Source organism: Anser brachyrhynchus (assembly GCF_964034855.1).
Source record: "Anser brachyrhynchus genome assembly, chromosome: 5".
Classification (NCBI taxonomy): Eukaryota; Metazoa; Chordata; class Aves; order Anseriformes; family Anatidae; genus Anser; species Anser brachyrhynchus.
In genome coordinates this window covers 43,234,875-43,257,109 of record NC_137699.1, presented here as the reverse complement: position 1 = coordinate 43,257,109, position 22,235 = coordinate 43,234,875, and the positions used below count along the sequence as shown (strand labels likewise).

At 47.7% G+C, this 22,235-nt stretch overlaps 3 protein-coding genes across 11 annotated transcripts in view; 2 read left to right on the top strand and 1 right to left on the bottom strand.

Moving 5' to 3' along the window:
- Positions 1–95: 95 nt before the first annotated feature.
- Positions 96–10,573, top strand: LOC308195249 (uncharacterized protein). Of its 3 annotated transcripts, none has more exons than XM_080592306.1 (13): positions 96–1,889; positions 2,117–2,293; positions 3,046–3,151; positions 3,662–3,784; positions 4,325–4,544; positions 5,565–5,588; positions 6,360–6,482; positions 7,190–7,377; positions 8,115–8,314; positions 8,634–8,725; positions 9,059–9,113; positions 9,815–9,912; positions 10,051–10,573. In XM_080592306.1, the coding sequence occupies exons 1-13, from the start codon at positions 1,729–1,731 to the stop codon at positions 10,185–10,187; spliced, it is 1,704 nt and encodes a 567-aa protein (XP_080448432.1). In that variant the 5' UTR covers positions 96–1,728; the 3' UTR covers positions 10,188–10,573. The 3 variants fall into 3 exon arrangements, with proteins under 3 accessions (XP_080448432.1, XP_080448433.1, XP_080448431.1); XM_080592305.1 differs by having other exon boundaries at positions 100–1,889; positions 10,067–10,573; XM_080592307.1 differs by lacking the exon at positions 10,051–10,573 and having other exon boundaries at positions 9,712–9,851.
- A 752-nt stretch (positions 10,574–11,325) lies between these two features.
- On the bottom strand, positions 11,326–18,677 carry GSTZ1 (glutathione S-transferase zeta 1). 4 transcript variants are annotated; one of them, XM_080592336.1, is made up of 10 exons: positions 18,583–18,677; positions 17,504–17,555; positions 16,509–16,576; positions 15,620–15,700; positions 15,016–15,141; positions 14,449–14,524; positions 13,524–13,576; positions 12,246–12,295; positions 11,580–11,729; positions 11,326–11,482 (listed from the first exon to the last, which is right to left on the bottom strand). In XM_080592336.1, exons 1-9 carry the CDS (start codon positions 18,601–18,603, stop codon positions 11,603–11,605), a joined length of 654 nt encoding a protein of 217 aa, XP_080448462.1. In that variant the 5' UTR covers positions 18,604–18,677; the 3' UTR covers positions 11,326–11,482; positions 11,580–11,602. The 4 variants fall into 4 exon arrangements, with proteins under 4 accessions (XP_080448462.1, XP_080448465.1, XP_080448463.1 ...); XM_080592339.1 differs by lacking the exon at positions 18,583–18,677 and adding an exon at positions 18,329–18,506; XM_080592337.1 differs by lacking the exon at positions 18,583–18,677 and adding an exon at positions 18,076–18,216.
- The window catches only part of POMT2 (protein O-mannosyltransferase 2), a gene marked incomplete at its 5' end in the record, with an annotated part of 26,828 nt that continues 22,780 nt past the window's right edge, over positions 18,188–22,235 (top strand). For 2 of the 4 annotated variants that reach the window (XM_080592302.1, XM_080592301.1), the window contains 5 exons: positions 18,696–18,935; positions 19,224–19,308; positions 20,130–20,234; positions 21,374–21,482; positions 21,670–21,778. In XM_080592302.1, coding sequence (XP_080448428.1) covers positions 18,715–18,935; positions 19,224–19,308; positions 20,130–20,234; positions 21,374–21,482; positions 21,670–21,778 — 629 coding nt within the window. Of the gene's footprint in view, positions 18,343–18,695; positions 18,936–19,223; positions 19,391–20,129; positions 20,235–21,373; positions 21,483–21,669; positions 21,779–22,235 lie in introns of those variants that run through there. The other 2 variants (XM_080592303.1, XM_080592304.1) reach the window with 2 other exon arrangements.

The following is a 22,235-nucleotide window of genomic DNA, read 5'->3' as shown; positions in this document are numbered from 1 at the left end:
AACTACAGACTTTCCAACAAAACATGAATGCAATAAAGCTTCTATGAGCAAAGAAGCAGTAGCTATTAAAGATGTACTTTGGAGTGTACCAAACATTGTAGTTGCAAATGGATAGGAAAATGCTCTGTCAGCTGGTGATTATGGCTTTAGCCAGGAATTTTTCTGTCTGTTAAAATGACTGTCAGGGATTTTTTATTCTTCATACTCTCTGCAGCACTTGAGATTATACTGAATATTTGAGGAACTCGAGAGGAACAAGCTAGTAGCCAAGCTCATATAATTTTAACCAGGTAGAATTTGAATGGTCTTCCTCCCAGTGCTTAATACTGGTACTTTTCACCTCCATTTGCAGAGATCCTCTATGGCTAACTAATCTGTTACTAAAGCTTTCAATTTGAAGGTTTAAAAACATCCTTTCAGTTATCACATACTGATGAAATTATCTAAAGAAAAGTGCCCTTCACAATTTCCTCATAGCTGCTTGACCGTCGGCTTCATCTTGCTATGAAGATTGTATTTACACAGCCTGAAGGAAATATCTTCAGAGAACACCTCCTGGTCAAAACAAGAACTGAGCTTTAGCCATCCTTTCTCTTTTGTCTTGTTTCAAAACCCTGTGGGACAAGTACTGCAGAAGTTCAGATGTCTTTGTTCTCATCCTGTGTTTGCCTGGAACTTTTCTACAAAATAATTGATGGGCAGGAGCAATCATACAGAAAGATGATCAAAGGGATAGATGACTGCCAAGTTACACATTTCATCTGTTTTATTTATTTATTTTTTAAGAGCACATAAAAGAAACAGTGCTACAGCTATTTGATAACCATTAGCTCACTATGAATCTCTGTCCTCTGTCATGGCTCAGGCATTTGGCCAAGAGGACAATGAAGCAACTTGGTAGGGATGCAGAGAAGTGATGTGAAATTTCACAAGGTTAGTCATTTCCTACCCTTTCCATATTTCTTGTGGTTGGACTGCAGCAGGAATGGTCTGATCTCATGCAGCTCACCAAAGGTCTCGCTTGAGTGGGCTGGGTTGGCCCTGCATGGGAGGCCACTCTTCTTTCCAGTTGTGTGTGGGCAACATTGTTCCTTTGGCCACTGAAGCCCTGCCACTGATTTCAGTGTTGTCTGGTTATCGACAGCAGTTTTAAACTTAGCAGTGCTATTCACTGTTGTAGTAGTGGGGTTGGATACGCAATGGAATACATGCTGTAGTAAAGAATATGCTTTTTTATTATTTACTCCCGTCCTGTCTTCTTTTGGTGGTAGTCCCGATTGCTGAATACAAGCTCCTCTTTTTGCAAGCTACAAGAAATATTCACTGATAACGTTACTGAGGAATCAGAAAACTATTCCTCCCCAGAAGGGGATGCGTGGCTCGGGTTCTAGAAATGTGTATAATTCGCTACAGAGACAAGGACGGGGCCTGGTTTAGGATGTGAGAGCAGTTTGCTGTCCCTCCTCCTTGCCATCAGGGCACAGCCACAGAAGCACGAGCAGGGAAACGCAGGCACGGCGGTGCTGGGCGCCCTCCTTCCTGCTCGCAGGAGCAGAGCCTGAGGGCAGCGGGGCCGATTCCCCGTCCCCCAGTTCTGTCCCGGTCCTTCTCCCCCCAAGGCAGGAGGCGGGGGGGCGGCTGATGGCCGGCTCGCGGCTGCGCCGCCGTTCGGCGCCTTAATGGCGGCACCTCACAGCCCCTCACTCCTCTCCCCCCACCCCCGCCGCCATGCTGCCCGCCTGCCGCCGCCCCGCCGCCTGGGGCGGGTTAGGGCCGGGCCCGGGGCTGGGGCCGGGCCCGGGTCCGTCAGCGGGCGGTGGTGCCCGTCAGGGCGGCCTCGCCTTCTACGCGCTGTGGGGGCTGCGGGAGCCGCCGCGGAGGCTGGGCAGGTGCGGCTGAGTTGGGCTCCCCTCGGGCCCGGGGGCTCTCTGTGGCCATGGTCCCTTCTCGGGCCATCTATTTGCTTTGCTATGACCCTGTGCAACCTCCTCTTAAACCAAAGCAAACCCTCTCCTTCCCTCCTCCCCCGGTATAAAGATATTTCCACACCTTTTCATGTATTTCTGAGCCTTCTGTGTACTTCTCTATGATTTTCTCCCTTGTGTTTTTCTCCCAGCCAATCCAGCAAGATGGGCTACCAGGCTTGGCTGCCCCTGCCGCTGCCCAAGCAGCTGGTGGTGTTTGGGCTGGGGGACTGGAGCTCGTACTCCCCGGACACGAGCATCGCCGTGGACGTGCTGGTGGCGCCGGGTGTCGGAGTGCAGCGGCTCGGCACGCTGGGGCCCACCCGCAGGTAGTGGCAGGACTGGGTGCTGTTGGGTGTCACTGGGGTGCCCTAAAAACATGGGGTGCTGCTGGCACCTTCCCCAGGCCGCTCAGCACTGCCAGTCCTCTCCCAGCCTGCTGTGAGTCTTCTCTTTGCAGCTCAGAGGGAAAGTGGCCAGAGGGGCTTTGGTAAGGACTGAGGGTGGGTATGGGTCAGGAAGCAGCTGTCCTGTCCCACCAGGGGTGGTGAGACTTTGACTTTGGTGCCGTCAAGATACTTTTCTGGATGGAGATGTAAATTAGCAGTCTTTCTGCAGTGAAGTTGTGATGGGTGTCTTCTGAGCAGTATCGGCGTCTAGGGGTTAGATGCCGGGGGTAGATGCTAGGGGTTACTTGGATGATGGCAGGATTTTTGCAAGCAGAGCTGGTCCTAGACGAGGTGGACCTGAGAAACGTGATTTCTGCCTTCCTTATTTTCCTTTCCCTTGGCTTTATACAGATGAGACCAGAGACTCCTGGGGTGATTTGGGGGAGGGTAAATGCAGCAGGACTGTGGGATGCAACCAAATGTCGCAGGTGCATTGTTTATATTAAAGATATCACAGATCCTGTGAAACAATGTGTTTAGGATAGGAAGTCTTTTTTTAACTGTCTACTGTGAAGACTAGTTGGATAGGAGAGAGTACAGAACATTTCCCCTTTGCCTCTTATAGGCTGTATGAGTTCCCAGACCAGCTCGCGTCTTGGTAATGGAGTGAAATAAAATGGTCCCCTGTGCAGGTCTCTGGTGTGGGAAGGTGACTGGAGGACGGATATTTTTATGGCCTCCTTGAAAGAGATGGACAAAGGCAACTCTGTGAAACTTGTCCTGACTGTCGATGGACAGGTAAAAGAAACAAGAACCTCTTCTCTTCCTGTACTGGGTCACAAACCACTTCAGCTTTGCCAGTTTGGAACTAGACTTCTTCTCCTATCCACTTATTTTTCTTCTCTTTACTACTTCAAGGCAGAGGCATGCCACACAGATCTATTAATACATGTCTGTACTGAACCTCAACTCTCTTGATATTCTAGTAGTTTTCCCTAAATACAACTTTACTAAAATGCCCCATGTATTGCAGCAGGTGCGCCACAGAGTATGGGTTCAGTTCCATTTCTCCTCTCTCTTGGATTTGTGGTACATAAACCATTGCTTTACCATGTGCTAAAGTCCTTGGATTTAGTATCTTTTAGTGTCTGGCTTTGATTTTCTTTTTTCCCCCAAAAAATATGGGCTATTCCATTGTAGGGAGCCTGTCCCTTGCAGTACTTATTTTTGCTCATCCTTTGTGGCTGACAGCTAGTAAACTAACTTGTTCTTTTATTTTTACACTGCCCATCACTGGTCCTGTTGCAGCTGCTCCGAGGAATCTCTAGCAGCACGCCTGCCCGCCCGTTTCTGGTCCCGGAGATGACGCCGTCCCCAGTGCTCCCAGCTGATGATGTGCCCCTCAGTCAGGACCTGGAGGATCCTAGTGCTGTATGTGTTCTCTGGATACTTCCTCTCATTATTACACCCCTCCTTAGTATGTGCTCCCTCCCTTGAAGCTGCTCAGTTCACATCTAGCAGCAGCACTTGCTGCCATTCTCTTACTGAAGGCCTGGTTAAGCAGGTTTTGGAGTCAAAGATTCGCTTAAGCTACAGAAATTGGTTAATTGCACTCTCAGGTGAAATGCCTTTGGATGGGTTGAATTTAACAGCCTTTGATGGGATCAGTCCACTTGGCTACTCCTAGCACAGATGGCCCTCCTGCCTTTCCAATCGCCTCTGTGCAAGCTGTGTCCATGGCAGCCAGCAGTCTGAAAGCAGACCGCTGGCTGGGCACCTAGCAGCAGGAGGCTGTGTGGTTTGGCATATGTTTGGCAGCTGATGCTGTTGGCATGCTGGCCCTTAAGACTTAACAGGAAAGCAAGCCTGAAAATGTGAAACTAATCTCTGGCCCAGTAACAGACAAATGTGAAGTAGCCTCAGATCTTTCTCTTTGGAGCTGCTTTGACTAGCTAGGACTTTTTTTCACAGGTCAAGAGTCAGAGCTCAGAGATGGCTGCTAGAGCTCCCAGGCCTGGGAAGAAGGATTTCCGCCCACCGCTGAGGACCCTGGTGGTACCCTGTGCCCTGGAGCCACCATCTGGCAAGATGGAACCCAGTGAGGCCTGGAGGAAGAGCCCTGTCTGCCCTAAGAAGCCCAGGAAAGTTTTATTTGAACCCAGAGCATCTGAGAAAGATCTGGATGCAGAAGGTAACTCTGGCACCTTCCAGGTGTATTTTACAGGTCTTGTCTGCGCTCTCTGCCAGTACTGCTGGCAATACCTTCCCAGTGCATTTCTCAGTGTACTACCAAGGCAAGGTGTGCTTGTCCGTGCCTTGTGAAGTACTGAGAACTGCTCCTTAGTCCTGGTTAAACTGCCTAATAATTTTTTACCTGTTGGGAAAAAGACAAATAGAACATGGGGTACTCTTAGTGCCAATGCTCTGTACAATAACTTAGTATCTTTTATCTCTTCATATGAGTAAAAGCTTTATAAATGAGGGCAAGTATTGTTAGCCTTGTTTTACAAAAGAGTAAACTGAGGCACAAGAAAGTAACCTACCACAGTGTTCTGGGACCTATCCATTAGTCTTTTTGTTCCCCTGCTAACAGCATACCACCACTTGGTCTGTAGAAAACATTGGTTATTATTCACGTTATAACGACTACAAGAAGCAATATATATATTCCTCTATATAAATAGTATAATTGTACTGACTTTTCAGTAGTGGGAAGGTAGCTGCCAAGGGGTTTGGAAACGAAACCTTTAGGTTCTGGAGTGTGAATTTCGAGTCAGCTCCAAGGTGTGACCAAGTTTGTGTGTAACTGTTTGACAACAGTTTAGTGCTTCCCATGTGAAATCACTTACTGGGACTTGGCTTGATTCTTACAAAGACAAACGTAACTTCATCAGAAAGATGCTTCTACTGTAGGCGGTGCGGGAAGAGGGGGGTGGAATGAGCCTTCATCAGAGGAGTAAAATGCAACACTGACAGCATGATGGCAGTCAAAGGAAACGTGCCTTGCTCTTACCTGTCTTCTGCATTTCTTCTGATGAGCCTTTCTTCAGGACTCTTGGTCTTGCACCTTCTTTGTTGCTATGAGGTAGCTTTGCTGGGGGATGGAGGAAGGAAGGCAGGCCAAAGGGCTTTTAGACCAGAGAGCTGAGCACTTGTGGTCTGTGTCTGCTGGCTGCTTTCCTTATGGGACGTCTTTGTGTTTCCTTTGCAGATCTGGCAGTGGAGGAGTTGCAAGGTGAGAATCTGTCTCCTAGACCCTGGTTTGTCTTTCCAGCTTTGGTGATGGCATTCCCTTTAATGTCACAGGCCTCTCATGCTTGATTCTTTATCTCCCCAGTGATTTGGAACAGCAAACAGGTTGTGTGTATATGTCGTGTCCTCAATACCTTTGTGTAGGTGCCTCCAATACTGTCAGGCTCTCCAATGTGCTTCTGTAGCCCCTTTGAACCTCAGGCACGCCTCTGGGTGCATAGCCCTTTGAAACAGAGGGTAAGCTCAGCAAACTACAGGGGTTGGGATGGGAAAGGAGGAGAAACGGGGCAATAGGAGGAATATCTCTGGAAGCAGATCTAGGCTTCTGGTTGCTATGTCTCAGGCACTGACAAGCTGTTCCTCAGTAGCCCTCCTACATGCTCTCATGAACAGTACGCAAGGGCACAGCACAAATGAGATATCCTTCTGGGGACAGGTTCTCAGTGGGATCTAAGTCTGCCTGTGCCTGCCTGTCTCTGAAGTGGCAGCCTGTTTGTGTCCTGTATCCAGCCAGACTCCTCTCTGCTGGCTCCCTCTGCTACAGATGACTCTCCTAGTAGAGCAGATTTTCCCCAAAGCCAACAGAAGATCTTCCACAGGGAGCTGTGCCTCTTGCCACCCCAACAAGAAGGGAACTGAAGCCTTTGCCTTTTCATTTCCCCCTCTGAGCCCTCAGCTGCCTCGTTCTCCCCAGTGAAGGGAGCTGGAGGTGCCTCTTCAGCCTGCTCCCAGCACGGTGCTCTCCCCTCCCCAGGCAGCCCCAGCCCGCGGTGGCGCCATGCCATGTGCCTCAGTGACCCGGCAATGGCTGTTCTGGTTGGCGGAGAAGGCGTCGATCAGCGGTCCTGCAAGGATGCGCTCTGGAAACTGGAAACTGGTAAGGAGTTTAGGGCTATCGGAGGCAATGGGATGTTAATGGGTGGATGGGAATCCAGGATGACTTGAGTGGGAGGGTGTCCTCTGGGGTCTTTGCTAAGGCAGGTGCTGGGTGGATTTGTCTTGATTGCGAGTCACTCAGCTGGAGCATGCATTCCTTACCACTTCTCAGGTACTGTTTCTCTTTGCCACACCCACCCACCCTCTGTTACTTTTCCATATTTCTTTTTTTTTTTTTTAATCCCATTCTTCACTAATGTCCCTTGTCCTTGGGCATCCACTGGTGCTGCACCAGGCTGAGCTGACAGCTCAGTGCCCTCGGAGGCAGTGGGACTATATGTGAGAGCTCTCCAGGAGCTTACATTTGAATTCTGAACACAGCTGGGTGATTTTTAAAGGGCAAAAGCAATAGCACTGTTTGCAGTGTGTGATGACAGGTGGAGAAGCATGAGAGACAACTGCAGTACCTTATAGTTTTCTGCACCTCATCGATCCTCTCGGCCACCTTTCTACTTCCCACCTAGTTAGTATTCCCCTGCACTCCTTACACAGAAACATTGCTGTGTAAGTCTTCTCTAGCCCTGAGTCAAAGGAGAGGAGGAGATAAAAGGAACCTTGAGTAAAGATTTTACGACATACTCTTTAAATGTGGAGAAACTGAGAGCATGTTCAAACTCTCATACCATCTGCCTGGTGTTGCTTCCACAGACAGCGATTTCTGGTTTCCAGTGGGTCTCCAGCAAGAAAATGCTATGCCATCATGCTTGCGTGGGCACACTGCTACGTATGACCCAGACACCAAGCGTATCTACGTCTTTGGGGGTATAAAGGAGGACAAAGACTACAGCAGCATCTACATTTTGGACACGGTCACCTGGAAATGGCTTCCTGTGGCTGTAAGTACTGCAGCTCTTCTAAGATAAAGGCAGAGGAAGGGTGTCAGGTCCTGCCTGAATGTGGCAATTGGTGTGCCCGTATCTGTACTCCAGCAGACTTGGTCCACTGTTGCTGCAGGCTGTCTGAGCTGCTCAGTCTTCTAGTATCTGTCAATCCCAACCGTGCCGAAAGGCCACAGGCTTGGCAGAAACCAGAGGCTGTGCCTACAGGGAATGAAGCAAGGTGAAAAAACGGTTGCTGCAGAGTGCTGTGTCTGACGAAGGTGGTGTGTGGGAGGTACTGTGCGAGTAGCGGGGGGAAATGGCCTCTCATTCTGTATGGTGCTATTCAGAGCTGCGTTGGATACTGAGGAACTGGTCTTTCCAAATCAGAGAGCTGCTCTGAGCACAGCAGATCTCTGAGCAATTTAGATTCTGTCATGTCCTTGCAGAGGGCCATGTCAGCTAAGGACTCTCTCTTTCCTGGCACAAGATGGCTTTTTACAGAATAATCCTGGGATGAGGTCTTTCTGTTCCCTGTCTTGTTCTGAGGCAGCTGGGGTAGGAGGCTGATTTCCTGCTCTCATCAGAGCATTCTGGTGATGCAGAGTATGCCTGTGTGGCAAAGATCTGATTGGGAGCCAATAAAGTGAAAATTGAGACTTGCAGAACTCATGGCATGTTGTGGGCCCCTTTCCTATGGGCCATGTAGCAAATAATGCACTTCTCCTAACAAACATGTGTTGAACTTTTCCCAGGCTAAAGGGAGGATGCCAATGCTGACTTACCACAGTGCAACTATCTACCGCAAGGAGCTCTTTGTTTTTGGAGGGACTTTCCATAAAACGGCATCACAGGCAGCTGGACCCTGCAGCAATGTGCTCTACATCTTCAATCCAGAGCATGAAATTTGGTACCAGCCCATCTCAGAAGGGGAGAAGCCTCTGCCTAGGTTTGGGTGAGAGTGCTCTTCTTCCAGCCCTCCAGAACAGAGCAGGAAGCCTCTTCCCACCTTCCCTCCCATCCCAGTGTAGTTTCCTAAAAATTAAGTGATTGTTCTTCACTGTTTGCTCCCTTAAAATGGCCCTGTGTTTTGAGTAATGTGCTGTCATGAATCCTGATGGGGTTCTGTGGGTTGCAATGGCTGGGGTAGGGGCAGGCGCAGATGGAGGGAGCTATTGCAGCTCATTAGGAGAAGCCAAGGCAGCGTGAACTAAGACTAACGCTTCTGGGAACTTGCTGAAGACACTTTGCTCGCTTGTTTCTTCTTTGTTCAGGCATTCAGCTACTCTGCTGAAGAACAAGCTGCTGATTTTTGGCGGTCAGAGGACTTATCTCTACCTCAGTGACATGCACATCTTGGATCTGGGTAAGAAAGTCTGTTCCAGGTAGCCACATCTGGAGGGTCTGTTCTAAGGCAAGGACTGGGAAATGAGGCAAGCAGGATGGGAAGGCAGCATTAGCACTGTAAAAATCCTTACTAATCAGTGGAGATGGAGAATTACAAGCTAAAGAAACCCTTTGTGGGATAAGAGGGGAGGGAATAGGGAAAAATACGAAACTCCTTTTTTGGATAACAGGTAACAGAAAAGGTAGGCTGCTGATGTGACAGACTTTGGAAGCTATTGTCTAGTTGTGAGGCTGAGAAATGCTACTAGGAGTGATTTTTAGACGTTTTGTCTGCCTTTTCCCTGGCTTTCAGGTTTCATGGAGTACACACCAGTCCCTTTCCTTGCAGGACAGCCCTCTGCACGTTGGTAAGATCCTGTTGCAGACCCAGGAGCTTTATTCTTCCTCTGTCCTTTCTCTGTGATGCCAGGCTTAAAAGGTGTTTGTGATCAGACCCAGTTACGTATCTGTGCCCCACTAGTCAAAATACAGTGGGTGGCTCCTCTACAGTGGGACCAGAAATTCCTGTGCTGTACTACTTGGTGCTTGTAAGGTGTTGGGGTGCAGATCACTTAGGGTCCCTGGGAGTCTGCCTTTCAGGCTAGGGGAAGTTTTCTTCTGTGTTCTAATGGGATTGTATTGCCTGCTGTTTGGTCTCCGTGGTACCTAGAGTATAAGAGATCCCCAGAGAGGAACAAACGCTTATAGAAGGAATGTGCTGTTCCTTAAGAGACTCTATCACCCACTAAAATACTGACTTAAATCAGACCAAAGCCCATCTAGCCTCTCACCTCATTTTGTACAGCAAAACACAGAAGTTTTGATGGATTTTTCTGGGGTAATGAGGTTCTTTTCAGGCCTGATAGATTCCTTGACTGGTGGAGGGAAACAAACAGCTTTTTCAGGGTTATTCAGCAAATCAGGGCAGAAGAGGACAAGAAGAAAACTTCCATTCTTCTGTTTAAGCCCCCAGCCTGCTGTTCAAGTCTGCCCACCTCTGCCCATTCCTGATGGAGGCAACCCCAGCAGGTTTTGTGATAGTCACCTTTAGGTTTTGCTCTGGTCCCAGTTTTCATGCAGCTCTGGCTGTGTCGGACTGGAAGGTTCTGATCAGCGGAGGCTGCAATGCCAGGGGAGCCCTGCAGGACGCCTTTGTTTTTCACCTAGGTAAGTGAATCTCCCTCCCTGTTTCCATAGTTGACAGTGACTGTTGGACTGCAGTGCCATTTCTGAACACCTAGTCTGATCTGTTTGTTTCACCCTGTGCATTAGGAATATGTTGGTTTGTTTTTCCTGTATTGATAGACCCTTTCTACTTCAGATACGCTTTCATGGAGTACAGTGAGCCACCATGGCCTCTGCTCTGTGCCCCGAGCTGGCCACACATTGCTTCATCTGACTTCCCCCCACCTGATGGCTGTAGGCAAGGAGAACAAAGATGAGCATAACCTGCACACAGTGTTGGTCTTTGGGGGCTCCAACTGCGCCGGGACCTTTTACAACAGCACAATCAAGATCCAGCTGGACCTAGGATAATGCAGGATTATCAGAATGAGTCTGGAACTGCAAGGACTCTTCACCAGCATAAAGACAAGGGTGGCAATAAATGAGTCCAAGCAATGTGGCAGTCCAAGTTTCTATATGCAGGTGAATGCTGCCTTGGCACATGCCACTGATTCCTGAAGTCTTTCTGAATGCTGTGGGTATTGCCCTCTTAGGGCAGCTGGTACACAGCATTAGCTTGGCAGAAATGCCCTCCTGTATCACTGGCTTGGTAGCTGAAATTTCAGTGGGATCTGAGCGAAGCCTGCACAGAAACATAGTCACAGGCTTCTGGTTTTCCTTCTTGACCTACAGGTTTCTGGGCTGGAATTTCTGGGGTGCTCCGAGTTCTGAAGATCACTCAGCTGTGTGGTTTCATTTGGGATGGGTGGAGCAGGACTTAATGCTGCAGGCGGGAAGTTCCTCAGTGTCAAAGTACCAGCAAGTTTCTGGCGTGGTGGGAAAGAATACAGTTTGGATTCCCTTGGGAAACAGTTTGCAGCTGATAACTAGGAGAAAGCCCAGAGCAGTGTCTAAGGATAGGAAAAGGAAAAGAATGCCATCATTTTCAACATATGGGAGTGAGCTGTAGTCTTGCTGACTACAGCACAACTGCTTTGCTTTGCTCTAGACAGACCTTTATTAATTCTGCAAGATTCCTTGTGGATATATGGAAGAGGTACAAATCAGTTGTGCCAGGTAGTAATTCTCTTGCAGGGAGTGACAGAGTTGCTGACTGTTGGCTCTCAAGACTAGAGGGACCCATCGTGGGTTAGGAATAAGCTCTCTGCTGTCAGGTATTAGCCCTTACTGTTTATATCCGTGGCACTGAGGATTGTGCCATAGCTCTGAGGCAGCTGCAAGGACAAGAGGCCTGCTGCATTAGTAGTGCACTGTGTATGCCAGTTCCTTTATGTCCTTTCTGTAGACAGTGGAAAGGAGAAGCCCCTGTGTGGAGTCTGGAATTCACTTAATGTCCCTTAGATGTCTATGGCTACATAGCACAGTACAAAGCTATACAAAGAGGGCTTCTGATAATTACATTCTGATATTTCTGCTTTAATCTGTTTCATGGACATACAGAAGTTAGAAAAACATACTCAGAAGTAGCTGCAAGCTTTCCAGCACAGGCACAGCTTCTGTAATTCCTCGAGGCTACTTCTGCAGCAGTAAGGCTTTCCCTCTCTCCTCCTTCCTATCAAAGTGACAGTGAGACATTAGTACAGGGCTTCTGGCTGGCACCAAGTCCTACTCGAGCTGTGGCTGTTGTTCCCTTTGCCATTCCAGCTTACTTGATTTAATGGGTAGAAGGGCTTCAAGCTCGCAGCTCCGCAGGAGTGTCTGGTTGCCGGGATGGGTGGCTTACTTTGAATGCCTCTAACTCCAGGAGGGCTTTGTTTATTCTAGTTATTGTGGGATATGGACCCAGATCCACATTGAATCTGCAAAAGGAAGAGGATTTGTGAGGCACAGTCAGCCAGCCAGTGCAGCATTGAGCAGAAGGATAGAGCAGTGTGCTGTGCCTGCCCAGTGTGGGTGAATCTCATGGGCTGCGGTGCATCTACCTTAAGAGAAAAGATTAATTCCTGTAGGTTTAAAAATAAATGGTAGAGGAAAGTTAGGCTACTTATTTCTTCCAAGTTCAGTAGGTTTTTATATAGTGTTCAGCTTATGGTAAGAAGGCACTATGGTTTGCAGGGGAATCACGCAGCCACTACTTGCATAGGTTTAGGCTTTTCAACAAATATAGCCGGATTACTCTCCCCTACCCCCTACCTCACGTGCAGAGTAAACAGGGCACAGAGGGAGAGAGGATGTGGGGTGCAAGCAGCCTTAGCTTTTCTAAGGACCTAGATCAGGTTTCCTTCAGGGGCCTCTGAGAAGACAGCCCAGCTCCTTATCTCCAAGATTAGGTGCCCTTAAAGAGTACCTAAGGCTAACAGCTTAGCATTAATTACCTTTCAGCATTGGCAACTTGAGGCACCAAGCACAGATCAGCCATGGAAACCTGCAAATGGAGCACAGAGAAAAGGGGTCAGAGTAATTACGCTATCAGCCAGTAGCATCTGATAAGATTTCATTAATTGTTGTGTAGAGAGGAGTTGTTGCAATAATCCCATTATTTAAATGAGCATTAATACTACAACAGTACAAGGACAGGAAACTTACAGAAATTACTAATACAAGAAGTTACCAGCCTTTAGGGATCTTTGTATTTACCAGCTGATCATGATGACCTCAAGCACACACTGCTTCTATAGCAACCACCACTGAGCAAACAAGTCTGCTGGCAAGCTGCAGAGGGAGGAGACTGGGTTGTGTGTGTTGCATGGCTGGGAAAAGATGTGTAAATTTCGCTTGCATTGCAGGAGCATCAAAAAACTCCCAACAAGATCAAGACCAGCTGAATGATAGGGCTTTTGCACACAAGCTCAGGGATTCATTCTGAAAAGACGACTCGAGGATAATACATCTAGCTGCCTATCTGCACAAACGATGCCCACACCATTCCCCAGGTCATGAAACTCTGGGCATCTTTTTAGGAACACATTTTTCAGCTTAGGATCTCATTAACTAGTCTTTGCCCATCAAGAGCTCCATAATGCTCCTGCTATACAATCCTCTGCATCACAGCATATTGCAGGAGCCTTCCTTTTCTGCCAGACTTTTATAGGAACTATCTGATTGCCCACTAAACAGGACTGCTAAATTGAAAAGACCTAAGTGTCTCTTGCTCGGAAAGGGTCAGAACAGCTTGTATGCAATTTCTTTCTGAAATCTGTCCATGATAAAATTGAAGAAAGAGCAGGAAAATTATACAACTTGGTTAAAGCTCACACAGGACAAAGTTAAAAAATGAATCTGTTTCTTGAGCCAAGCTTTGTCCCTACAACAGGACACTTTGAACTCCAAATCTGCTAAGGATGAAAGGTATTTAAACTGTTCCCACATCATCTAGTGGCAGCCAGTTCCCAGATCCTAGATAGAGCTGCAAATCTGGCTATGAGTATGTTATAGGCAGGAACAAATAAACATCTTTATAACTATTTGCAAGTCAGTAATGGCCAAAGTAGGATCCATGCAGCTGTTTTTCCTGTGGTGTAGGCACAGTATGTAACTTCAGACACAGGATGTGGTTGTGCTGTCTCTCCACAGCTAATTCCCTTTCCTAGTTTATGTAATATGCTGGGGCTTCCAGTTCTCCAGTGATACACAACACTTTCTCAGGTACTTACCTCATCTCCCACACAGTAGCGTCCAGCAGTCTGCTGCAGAACCTGTTCCAGTGCTGTCAAGAGAGGGTACATTGGAGTAAGGCATTTAAAACTCATTTGGAGGGAACCCCAAAGACCTTTTAGACTGGGAGTTATGAACAAGAGCATTTCAACTCTGATCTGAGGATGAAAAAGGAGCAATTTGGGGCAGAATCTAGAAGAACGGAAATCCTACAACAGCATAGTTATGAGAGTCTTTAGTGTCCTTCAGTATTTTAGTATCCAGGGTGGTTTCAGCTGTTTCAGGCAATGCAGCTGAGATACTAAGAGCACAATGTGGAGATAAGCGAGAGTGGGAAGGAGAAAAATTACAGAGATTCAGTCAGTTTGTATCTATCTAGAAGTGAAGATAGGCCTGTCATTCTAGCATATGGGCAAAAGGGTTCTGAGGAAACAAAAAGCTCCATATTTCTCATTGGGAAGTAAAGAAATACTCTTCTACTTGCTAAATTCTGTGGGAGTTTGCCATCAGATGTCTTTTATATACAGAAAAAAATCATACCAATATTGGTTGATAGAATTTCAAAGCAAAAGCCACTAGTTTGGGAGCAGCTGGGTGAAAAGAAGAAGTGCTGTCAGCCCTCATGCTTCAGGGTGAATCAACTGCTGCAGTGTAGAGAATGGCCCCGAGCTTTCCCTCTTCCATGCACAGCAGTGGAAATACACTGTGGACAGCATTTTTCCTCCAAGACCCTGGAGAGCTAGCAGTCCTCGACATGGGACTCCGGGTGGGAAGAGCGTTTTGTCTCCCAGCAGGGCAGCACCCAGCACAAGAGCCTAAGGCAATCTGTTGTTCTGGTTGAGGAGAAAGTAGGGCCTCTGTATGCTGACCCACAGAGTTTTGAAGGGTACTCAAAGTGTGGATCATTTTGGAGACAGGATGCACCTTGGAAGCCAGACGCGATGCACTTCTGAGCCCATTCCGTTTTTCTTTCCCCCATTTGTTTCAGGACTTTCAAGTTCTGTGAAAGTAAGCAATCTCCAGGTTAGACTGATTGCAGTTGGCAGGGAGGAGGGATGAGGAGGTGCCAAACCTGAGTGCCCTGCCTGAGCTCAGCCTGCTGAGTCAGCCCTAACCTCACCCTCAGTGGACGATGCACCCTGCTCGCTCTCTCTCCTGGGTCTGTTCTGTAACAGCAGCTGCCAGGGTGTCCTTTTGCCTGTGCTCCTGGGGTCACTCCTTCTTCCTAAAACATTGTAGACCCTGCAGTGAAACCATATGGGTTCAGTTCTTTCTGGAAAGAACCCTGGGGTGCTGTGGGATTTTCTTTGTATGAAATTCTGTTGCCATTCACAGAATAGGCAGAGGCTAAGTACAGATTTCATCTGCTAACACACAGCCTTCAGGTCTGTCACGCTACTGGCCAGTAGCAGAGACTGAGCTTTGAAGAGGTACAGACTCCTGGAAATCCATCCTGTTTTTCTCATTGGTATGGATATGAAAAGGCAATACCTGGAGTGGCTGAATGCCAGAGGCAATGTGATCCGAGATCATTCTGACTTGGGCTCTCTTCTTTGGATCTTGGGGCAGGAGTCTGGGGTTAGGACGAGTGTCTTCTAAATAATGAATTATAGCTAGCTGCAATGAACAAAGAGATAAGGGGAGGTTATTGGGGAGCGGAGGAAAAGTATGCATCCTGAACACCTAGGAAAGGGGAATTTCTAGCTGGTCCAACATAATAAAACAGCTTTTGAATGGAGTTTGTTACTAATCCAAGCAACTGCATATCCCCTTGGATGTTTTGTTGGGACCTTCTGATTTAGCCCTGCTATAATTTCATGCAAACCCTAGCACAGCCTTCTAAACCAGACTACAAACTGTTCAGTAAAAGGTGGGATTTTGAACCAAAGCCAAGTTGAGTTTAAATAGGAGTTTCCCAGTAGGGACTACATGCTATTTCTACCCCCAAGTGGTATTCTTTTATTTATCACAAATGCCGTGTGTTTTGTAATGTACAAATGAAAGCTCTGGGGTAAGACACAAAGAAAAGCCTTCCCCTCTAGCCTGGGTAGCAGGCTAGGGTGAATGATTAGCAAGAAAGTGGCTGTTAACTCACCGACTGAGAAAGGGTGATGCCATCAATTTTCAAGGCTGGTACTTGCTGCATTGGATTCACTGCTTTAAATTCAGCAGAAAACTGTAGAAATGAACCTGAGATTACTGCAACCAGAAATTATTATTCTTTTCTTCCCCTAGAACCCAGTTAGCTTTTTTTTTTCCTTGTTTTAACCTGGCTTTTCCTTCTACCTCAGTACTAATATTCACAGTACATTACACTATACTGTTAGCCTACAGCAAGTTCTTGCTGGGGCTCAGGGATCACTGCCTCCAGAGCCAGACTGCCTTACCTCTTTATAAACCATCAATACAAAGCTCAGGATGGATGGTACTACAGCAGCTTTACTATTACCGTTCTAGTTCTCCAACTCCATCTCAGCCTATACTGGCACATCAAGCTGGTGGTACTGCTAGGCACGACTCCCAGTTGCATCCCCTTTGAATAAGTTTTCTGTGGACATCTCTTCTGGCAACCCACCCCTTCTTTTGGCAGCTCCTTTGCAGCACCGTGCTATATTATTTAGCATCTTTTGGACACCCCTTCTGGTACCGAGTGAGGTGAAGCCTGTGCTTATGTTACAGTGCAGCTTCTCTCAAGTCTGCGTGCTAGATATGTTTGGTTATATCATGCTAAGCAGGAGCAAAAGATCCTCAGCCTTATGAAATTCAGTCACCGATGTTTAAGACAGAGAAGAAAACCTTTGGTCTCCTGCAGTCACCTTCTTCTGTCTTGCATGCCAGGGAACACTGTTTGAAAGCAACTATTGCAGAGAAGCAGTGTGGAATGCAGTGACTTTCCCTGTGAACTTTCTAGTTCTGATCCCAATTCTCCTAATGATCCCCAAGTTCAGCACCCCTGGAGGGACCAACAGTAGCTGTATCCTTACCTGCTGCCCCCCATCCTTCAGGAGGTTCACTGGTACCTGGTCATAGGCAATCCCTTTCAGAGCCAGTGCTAGGGAAAACAGAGTATACAGCTTCAGAAGACACACTGAGGCAAGTTTCACTGGTAATGGCCTCAGGGGAATGTTACCATCTCCATTTGGGAAAAAAGAAGGCTTTAAAACTAGAAAAGACCCTATCCCTCAAGAAAGGCAGCCTGAATCCCATGAGAAGATAGTGATCTGTGAAAGACCAAATGCAAATGAAGGACCAAAGCACTAAAGATCAGTCTTGGCAAGAGCACTGCATTATTCAAAACAAGCTTTGTCACTCTTTGCAGCATAGCCTTTCCTGACGGGGGCTTAGGCAGGGCAGGGGATCCTGTATTCACCTCCCAAACCATTTTCCAGGCTGCCTCAGTCTAAACGGGGTCAATTCCCAGCCCTGCTTAGCTCTCAGGATCAAGGCAGATCACAGTCTGATGCAGTATGTGTGTAAAACAGAGTGTAGGATCCCACTAAATAATGTGACAGAAACAGCCATCTGCATCACGTTAGCTTTACAAAAAGAGTAATTCTCTCTAACTAGCTGCACAGACAAATCTCCAAAAAATACCAAGTGAAGGGAAAGATCCTCCAAAGCCCGCGTCAAGCAGGGCTTGTCCACAGGCAAGGAACTGCTGCTGCTTCTGCCCTCTGGTTCGGAAAGCTGGGGAGAAGTTTGCACAAACCATGTACTCCCCTCCCACTTCCCACTGCCTCTTGAATGTCAGATGGCTACAGGAGATATTCTCAATTCTCTGCTAAGTGGAAATCCTCCCGTCTGCTCCTATCCCTTCCCCCAGCTCCAGGTACGCTGTGGTGTTCCTTCCCACTCTAGAGAAGGTGGAGAAAATGCAATGTCACTGTCCCAGGTTCATGTTTGCTGATCTCTTTCTTAATAAGTGACCAATTAATTCAGTTAGTGAAGGGGAGGATGCTGCAGTAAAACTGGAACTTACCAATTCTCACTCTCCATGAACAGGAACTTCGGAAATAACCATAAAGTATCGGCTGAGAAGAGAAAGATAAAGTAGTTATATGGTGGGAATAAAATAGTATTTTAAGAACGACAGTGCATTTCAGGAAGTTTAAGATACAGCAGAGCAAGTTTTGCCGGAGGAGAGGGTGCCTTTCTGGAAGCGAGTGTTCCTGTTCTGGGTGTACAGGTAGTGCCACTGTTTTTCACGCTGGCTCTCTAATTAGTTTTATCTGTTTTCAAGAACGCACAAGCAATCTTAAAATTATCCCCTACAAAGTTTCCCTCTTTGCTCCTACCAGATGCTGCTGACTTCTATGCTGTCATGGATTCTTGAAGCAAATTCCCCACTGATTTTGCCAAGCACCTGCACTGGGTATTTGAGTGGCATAAAATAGCTTTTCCAGCCAAGGAGGGCAGGGCCAGACCTCTTTCCAAACGAGAGGAGCTCCTGCTGTTCGAGATGAGCGCTAAGGGGACAGACACCTCACCTTCACCTGAATGCCAGCACCAAGGCAGCTCTCCCAGGTGCTTTCACCCCACCCAATCTCTCACCTTTTCTGATGCCATGGTCACTGCGTGCAATCTGCTCCAGGAAATAAAAATCACCTCTTGCCCTTCCCTTTTAACTCAGCTGGGGTGGGGGAAAGCTTATCTCCTAAAGCCAATGAGAACAGGACCATGCCCCCAGATCTGTGCCCCGGACACACAAACACAGCCAGGCAGGTTCAAGCCTTTGAATTGCAGCCAGCTGTATGTGCGTCCCCACGGGCCCTGCTGCAGCTCCAGCCCTGGTGTCAGAACTCACCAACACGCTTTGAGGTCAGGAAGGCATTTAGGAACCTGGCTTCTGCCTCTAGCTTTTTGTTCGGAATAAATAAGGCAGCTGGAGAGACTGGCAGGCTCTCAGCAGTTACCAAGGCAAAAATACAGCCCTGGGAATCAAACTGAGGAAACTGAAGCCACGTGCAGAATTTCTGCAGAAAAGACGAGAAAGAGAAAGAGACGAGAACCGCCGCCCCATCGCGCCGGGGCCGGTCCCCGCGCCCCGAGGCCCGGTACCTTGGCTGCCGCCGAGCTCATCGCTGCGGGCCCGAGGCCTACAACTCCCGGCGTGCCCCGCGCCCCCGCCCGCCTCCATTTGCCGTGCCGCCGTGGGGCCGCCCTGCCGCTGCGTCCCGCCGAGCCCCCGCCATGCCGCCGGCGGGGGGCGGCCGGGCCGGGCCGGGCCCACTGCGCTCCCGGGGCTGCCGCCGGCCGCCGGGGCCCTCCCCGCGAGCCGCCTCCCCCGCTCCCGCTCCGCCCGAGGCTCGGCCGCCGGCCGCCCCGGCGGGGTCGCGGGCAGCGCTGGCCCTCGTCACCCTCCTCAGCTTCGCCTCCCGCTTCCACCGCCTGCCGGAGCCGCCGCACGTCTGGTACGGGCGCGGCCGGTGCGGAGCGGTGCCCGGGCTGGCGGCGGGGTCTGGCGGCCACAGAGCGCCCTGCACGGCTCCACGGGCACGGACGGTGGGGTAGTGAGGGGACAGCGTGCTGGGGTGGCGGGTTGGGGGTCCCCGAGGTGCGGGGACCTGGAATGAATTGTCCCATGTAGACTGCCTGGCAATAACCCCTTGTAAGATAAAAAACATGAGGAAAAACACCTTCCTGGATCTTTACCATCCTCAGCGTTGTAGTAGGTTGTGCTTTGTGTTTATCTTTTCCAGTTGGGATGAAACCCATTTTGGGAAGATGGGAAGTTACTACATTAATCGGACCTTCTTCTTTGATGTCCATCCTCCTCTGGGGAAGGTAAACTGCTCTGCCGTTGTGTTTCAGAAGTCACGGGAATGGGCCGACACAAGTCTTCCCTTCCTTCTGGTCAAATGATGTGGTAAACATCAATACCTCTCCTAGCTGTTGTTGGCATCGTGGTATTTGCATTTTGTATTCAGAGTTTCAGCTTGCAGCTTTTCTTCTCTGTGAAAACGCTTTGAGCATGGGAAAGCAAAACAGCGTTGCCCGTTGGGTATTTGAAAGGCTTGAGCAGATGGAAGTTAAAAAATGAATGTGAGACCTATGTGGTCTAGAGGGGGTGTCTAATCAGAGCTTACAGATCAGAGGAACCAACCAGTTTCTGACAGCTTGTGTGTAAATCAGATGCCTACCACAAAGGACCTTGAGAGCCTTGAGTTGCTATTTGGCAATGGAAGAACTTGTTGTAGCAGTAAAGGAAGTTTTGTGTTGTGATGTTGATGTATCACTTCTACCTCAGATTGTCTTTCTTCCAGTCTGAGCCTCCTTAAACTGTGGGAATAGGGAGCTAGGGGGGAATCTACAGAGACAGAATTCTCTCTGATAAATCCCGTGGTTGGTTACTTCTCTTGAGCCTGCAGATGTACTTATAGTCAGCTAAAGTCCTTATGATCCCTTCTGATGTTGCTTTTAGGTAAGGGCAATATGGATGCATATGAATTCTGTACAGAAGATGTTGTTCGGAGGTGTGTCAGAATTAAGTTGTTATCCTGTGAATCAGACTGGCCTTGTATCAAAATCTTACCAGCTGCTGGCTTGGATTCTCCCTCCAGTGTGATTTCCCTGACCATTTTTTCCACTTTTTTTTTCCTTTTCAGATGCTGATTGGACTTGCTGGCTACCTTAGTGGATATGATGGCACATTTCCATTCCAAAAGCCAGGGGACAGATATGAGCAGCACAACTACATGGGAATGAGAGGGGTAAGGCGTTACAGGCTAGTATCAAGCTTTTTAGCTCTCCTGTGCTTTTCAGTAAGAGTATTATGTCTTAAGAGCAGCTTTAGTGGATTAGGTCAGAGGTCTCTCTAGCCTTGTGCCTTGTCTCTAAGCTCCTTAGAAAAGTGTTGGTGGTTGTATTGTGAATAAGTCCTGATGTCTGGCTGTGAGAGGCCAGGTGAAGAAGAGAGGTGATTCTTGAGGGAATCTCTTGCTGCTAATCAGAGGGACTAGACTCCCGAGTGGGAGGGGTATATTGCCTGTCCTACAAAGGGATTGTTGCTGAGCTTGGGCTTCTGCTTACCCTGTCGTGGCTGGCTGTTCTGCTGGAGTCCCTGCTGGCTGAGAGCCAAGGATTTCAAGAAAGCCAGGATCATTTGCTGCCACCGCCACTGATGCTGAGCTGAATGAGCTGATGGGAGGAATTACTATTCAGTGGTATTCTACCTGAAACCATGGCTCTGCTGTTAGCTACAAAGAGATAGAGCCATAAACCTGGCAGCAGATAAGTCAAAAGAAGAAAGTTGCCAGTTGCTGGTGCCTAGAAAGAAGGATGAAAACGGGAAGGTGTATTTTCTTGGTTTACTTTCCAAGTCTCCAGCAATTCGTAGTTCTATGTTTCCCCGAGTCTAAAGTGGGAGAAGTGCTAAAGAGGGAGAATTTTATTGTGATGCTACTTTCTTTTGTGTTGATTTGTTCTTCCTCCTCCAACTACCCTCACTCTCATTTGAGAAGAGGAGGTGATGTTGGTCTGCTAAAGATGTAAGATACAATATATTCTATTCTTAGATTTCATATGGTAATATCTTGTTAAAATGAGTTGAGTGTGATGGATGTGTAATGTGTCTACTTGACATGTTTTTATGGATACCTGGTGCGGTCTAGAAAGAGAATGGCTATTGTTACTGACACCTCTAGAGACAGAGCAGAGTAAGCAGCTGTTGTTCTCTGAATGATATATCTTTGATCATTCATCTTTTTCTGATGATCTCAGTCAATTCAGTAACTGCAGCACCCCCTGTAATTGGTAGGTATATAGCATGAAGGAAGGGAAAGAGTTTGTGTGTGTTTGTGTTCACCTTGGGGAGGGGTATAACTTCTCCCATCATCTTCTTCTCTCGCAGTTCTGTGCGTTCCTTGGCTCCTGCCTGGTTCCCTTCGCCTACCTCACAGTGCTGGAACTGTCCAAGTCGCTGCCAGCAGCATTACTCACAGCTTGCATCCTTATTTTTGGTAGGTGTTCCTGCTACAGCAGAATTGAACTGGTTAATTGTTCAGAGGGTTTCATTTCCGGATTATCATGAGATACCTTGCAGGATACTGTGCTTAATGAGAGAGGCTTCCAAAAGCCAAGTTACTCTGTTTTATATGACAATTTTTAATTGGCAGTCCCATTTCTGACATCTGTGTCTGTCTGCAGATACGGGCTGTATTACTTTGTCCCAGTATATTCTGCTGGACCCCATTCTGATGTTCTTCCTGATGGGAGCTGTTCTGAGTATGGTGAAATGTAATGCCTGTGCAGATAGGTAAGATAAAGAGGTGGTTTTTTGTTTTTAAACTATTAGTACTCAGCTTTTGCATGAATAGAGTCTTAGAACCTGTCTGACACTTGATAGTCTGGGTGAATGGCTGAGATCAGATTGTTTCAGGAAACTTGGAGGTGAAAATGGATCATGGTAGGGGAGATAAACTGTGAAACAAAGGTTTGTGAAACAAGGGAGAAGGTATCATGGCTAGGGTGGACCAGGAGGGAAACTTAAATAGATTTTTACATGGGAAGGAAATTTCAGCAGAAATAGCTTATGGAACTGCAAATCTTGAAAATGAATGCCAAAGCTTTTTAAAACTTCTTGACAGGAAAGAATGTGATATAGGGCGTTGTAGGTTGGAAACATAAGAATGAAAGATGTTTATAGCCTGTTTAAAGCTTTGCTCCTTAATGGCAAAAATATTAATACACCATTTTGACATAGTCACTTTGTC

What these genes read in the sequence shown, in the direction of transcription:
- LOC308195249 (XM_080592305.1), top strand. Translation starts at nt 1,729, where the DNA reads ATGCTGCCCGCCTGCCGCCGCCCCGCCGCCTGGGGCGGGTTAGGGCCG. An exon ending in TCCTGACTGTCGATGGACAG is followed by an intron (nt 3,152 to 3,661) that starts GTAAAAGAAACA and finishes GTCCTGTTGCAG; the next exon opens with CTGCTCCGAGGAATCTCTAG. An exon ending in GGACAGCCCTCTGCACGTTG is followed by an intron (nt 9,114 to 9,814) that starts GTAAGATCCTGT and finishes CTCTGGTCCCAG; the next exon opens with TTTTCATGCAGCTCTGGCTG.
- GSTZ1 (XM_080592336.1), bottom strand. Translation starts at nt 18,603, where the DNA reads ATGAGCTCGGCGGCAGCCAAG. An exon ending in TGAAGGATGGGGGGCAGCAG is followed by an intron (nt 15,701 to 16,508) that starts GTAAGGATACAG and finishes TCATTTCTACAG; the next exon opens with TTTTCTGCTGAATTTAAAGC. An exon ending in GCTACTGTGTGGGAGATGAG is followed by an intron (nt 12,296 to 13,523) that starts GTAAGTACCTGA and finishes CTCCATTTGCAG; the next exon opens with GTTTCCATGGCTGATCTGTG.